Source organism: Poecilia reticulata, linkage group LG20 (genome assembly GCF_000633615.1).
Source record: "Poecilia reticulata strain Guanapo linkage group LG20, Guppy_female_1.0+MT, whole genome shotgun sequence".
In the NCBI taxonomy this organism is placed as follows: domain Eukaryota; kingdom Metazoa; phylum Chordata; class Actinopteri; order Cyprinodontiformes; family Poeciliidae; genus Poecilia; species Poecilia reticulata.
The window spans coordinates 19,439,113-19,442,068 of NC_024350.1; the positions used below are offsets into that span (position 1 = coordinate 19,439,113).

At 39.0% G+C, this 2,956-nt stretch overlaps 1 protein-coding gene across 2 annotated transcripts in view; it reads left to right on the forward strand.

The window, feature by feature from the left end:
* The window catches only part of tnk2a (tyrosine kinase, non-receptor, 2a), a 21,297-nt gene extending 19,598 nt beyond the window's left edge, over nucleotides 1-1,699 (forward strand). For both annotated transcript variants that reach the window (XM_008396476.2, XM_008396474.2), the window contains 2 exons: nucleotides 110-237; nucleotides 801-1,699. In XM_008396476.2, coding sequence (XP_008394698.1) covers nucleotides 110-237; nucleotides 801-813 — 141 coding nt within the window. In that variant the 3' untranslated portion in view covers nucleotides 814-1,699. The remainder of the gene's footprint in view (nucleotides 1-109; nucleotides 238-800) is intronic.
* The last annotated feature ends 1,257 nt before the right edge of the window (nucleotides 1,700-2,956 follow it).

A 2,956-nucleotide genomic window follows, 5' to 3' on the forward strand; every position in this document is an offset into this window, starting at 1 on the left:
TTCAGATGAACTGTTCTTCTCGTATTAAATTCAGATGAACTGTTCTTCTCGTATTAAATTCAGATGAACTGTTCTTCTCGTGTTAAATTCCTCCACCCTCTGGCTGCAGGTGGAGCAGCTGTTTCGTTTGGGTTTGAGGTCGAGAGCCGAGTGTGAGGAGCTGCTGCAACGCCACCGGTGGGACCTGGAGCAGGCCAGCACCGTCATGCTGGACGCATACGGACCGCATTGCAACAGGTGATTCAAGAAAAGACGAGGAGAGAACCAATAAATACATTTCCTTCCATCATCATCATCATCATCATTTGGTCCTGTTCACTTAGAAGATTTTGTCACTGAAGAGGAGGGCAGAGTTCCCAAAAATTGTACTCAAGTTAGAATAGCACAACTTCAACATATTTTTACTCAAGTGAACATAATAAGTAAGAAATTACTCAAGTACGAGTAAAAAAGTATTTGTTAAAAAGTCTACTTTGGTGTTTAAAATACCAAAAATGTTCATTTAACGTTATATTTTGGTCCATCTGATTGTGTAATTTTTAAACATTAAATAACTGATATTTTGTTCAGTTATTCAGTACTTGAGTTTATTTTTACTAAATACTTTTCTTTCTCTGACTTGAGTAATTTCTCGGCAGCTACTTTGTACTTTTATTTGAGTAAAAATATGTTGAAGTAATGCTGCTCTTACTTAAGTATAATTTTGTGTACTCTACCCATCTCTGTCTGAAATCAACATATTGATAAGCTGTGAGTTCAGAAGCGATCAGGACTAAGGGAAGCGCTTTGTGTGTGAACAGGAAGTTGACCTGAGGGCCAATCAGACGCTGACGGCTCCTGATCCGGTGACGCCGAGGCGCCTGGACGACTCGCCGCTCCAGAAGATCACGGCCTTTAGACGTTCCCACATTTTATCACGTTACAACCACAGAGTCCATCCAGGTGGACTGCTGGCTAACTTCTAAAGGCTAATGGTTTCACTGGATCTTATTGATTAGGTGTACAGCACCAGCAGAAAGTATTCACACCCCTTTGTCAAGTTGCATTTTGGGGGTTTTTTTCTACCATTTGCTATAGATAGTAATATTTTGTTCATTTTTCCAGCTGGATTTAAGTCCAGGTTTGATCACAGAAGCCTCTTTTGTTCATTGTTTTACCTTTAGTCTCAGAACTGTCCTCTGTCTCTTTCCTTAAAGTTGTACTTTGACACAATCCAGGATACTTTATTTAGAGAAGTCCTAAATCCAGTTCAGTCTGCAGATGGACTCCAATCAAGTCGCAGAAACATCTGAAGGAGGATCAGTGGAAATGAGATTCACTGCAGCTCAATGTTCAGTGTCACAGCAACCAGTTCGGATGCTTTAGTAGATATTATGTTTAAATTGCTGCAGCCTGATTGGACAATCTTGGTAAAACCTGAAATTATGATGATCATTTTTAACAAATCCTTATTCTCAGTGCTCTCTTGGACACAGCGTCAGGAAACAATATGTGAACTCATGATGTAGTATATTTACCCAGAAAATATCACGTTTTAAGCAAATCCTTTACAGTATTGATGATATTTTTCTAACTTAAATGTGTTTGTTTTGCACAAATGCAACAACGTCTTTACTTTGTCATAAAAGCTGCAGTGTGTAAATTTATACAAATGTCTTACATATTTGTTAAAACTGTCAACATAACAACCTGTCAGAGCCAGGAGGAGGGTCTTACTGCTGTCAATCAACTACTAAATGTGCTAATGGCAAAGAAACAACTTTCAGCTACAGAAAAACTGTTTTCCTGCTATCAGTGGCTATGCTAACTAGCCAGAGAGTGATTGGCAGCTGTAAGACCCGCCTCCTTTCTGATTGGTTGTTTCTAGGTAGCACTGCCTTTCTAAGGAGAAGGCAAAGTAGTTCAATTTTTCATAACTCATTTGTCATGCCAAACTATCACAGCACACTGACAGTTTTAACAAATATATAAAGTACTTTTTAATAATAGTAACATATTACAGCTTTAATGGCTTTTTATAATAGATCTGCAACTAAAACAGCAGAAAATACAAAGGGGTGTGAATACTTTCCACCTTTAAACAAGGTAATAAGTGAGAAGCTCTGTCCAGACTTGAAGGCTGATGCTCACTGATGCTTTGCGATCCTCCTTCTCAGCTGACCGAGCAGCTTGCTGGGTTCTAGATTTAGTTTGCAGAGTTTGTCGGTGGCTGCAGCAGAATGCCTCCTCTTAAGTGATGCCATGTAAATCCTGAGGCGATGTATTTATGCTTAAATGTACAGATAATGTTGTAAATAACCTGGTATCATGTGAGCTGCTGGTCAGGCTGATGTAACTTATTTCATGTATTCTACATTCAGCGTTTGTTTCCTGTGGAGGTTCTGTTTAGCTTTCATTCTCCATGTCAGATTTTTTTAACCAGAACCAGACTGCTTTTGTGCTCTGATGACACATAACAGCCACCTATTGATTAGTGGCACTTAAAGAAGGTCCACGTTAGAAAGGTGACTGATTGTTGCCATCTTGTTTTGCTCTTCTTCTTCTCAGACAGATGAATACAGGGTGTTATTTATTGTTACGAAGCTACTGTAATGAAGACATAAGCTGCAGAGCTTTCTATGTAATTAATACATAGTTCCCGTGTGATTTTGTAACAGACAGCCATTTTGGCAGGCAGTTGCTATGGAGTTGCCATGGCAACAGCAAACAAACCACAAGTTTAAAACTAGATCTGGTCTCGTTCCTGTCTAACTTATAAACAACGTAAGTACATTAAATCTTACAGTACTCTACTCACCTCTGTGTGATTCTAATATAAATATCAGATATTTACTGTAGTTCTTACAGCCGAACTAGTAAAATTAGCTTAGCTAATGTAGCTTTTACCTGCTAGCTAAGACGGACATGTAGAGTGCGTGTTTGTTACTTTATGTCAGTGGTCCCCAAACTACGGCCC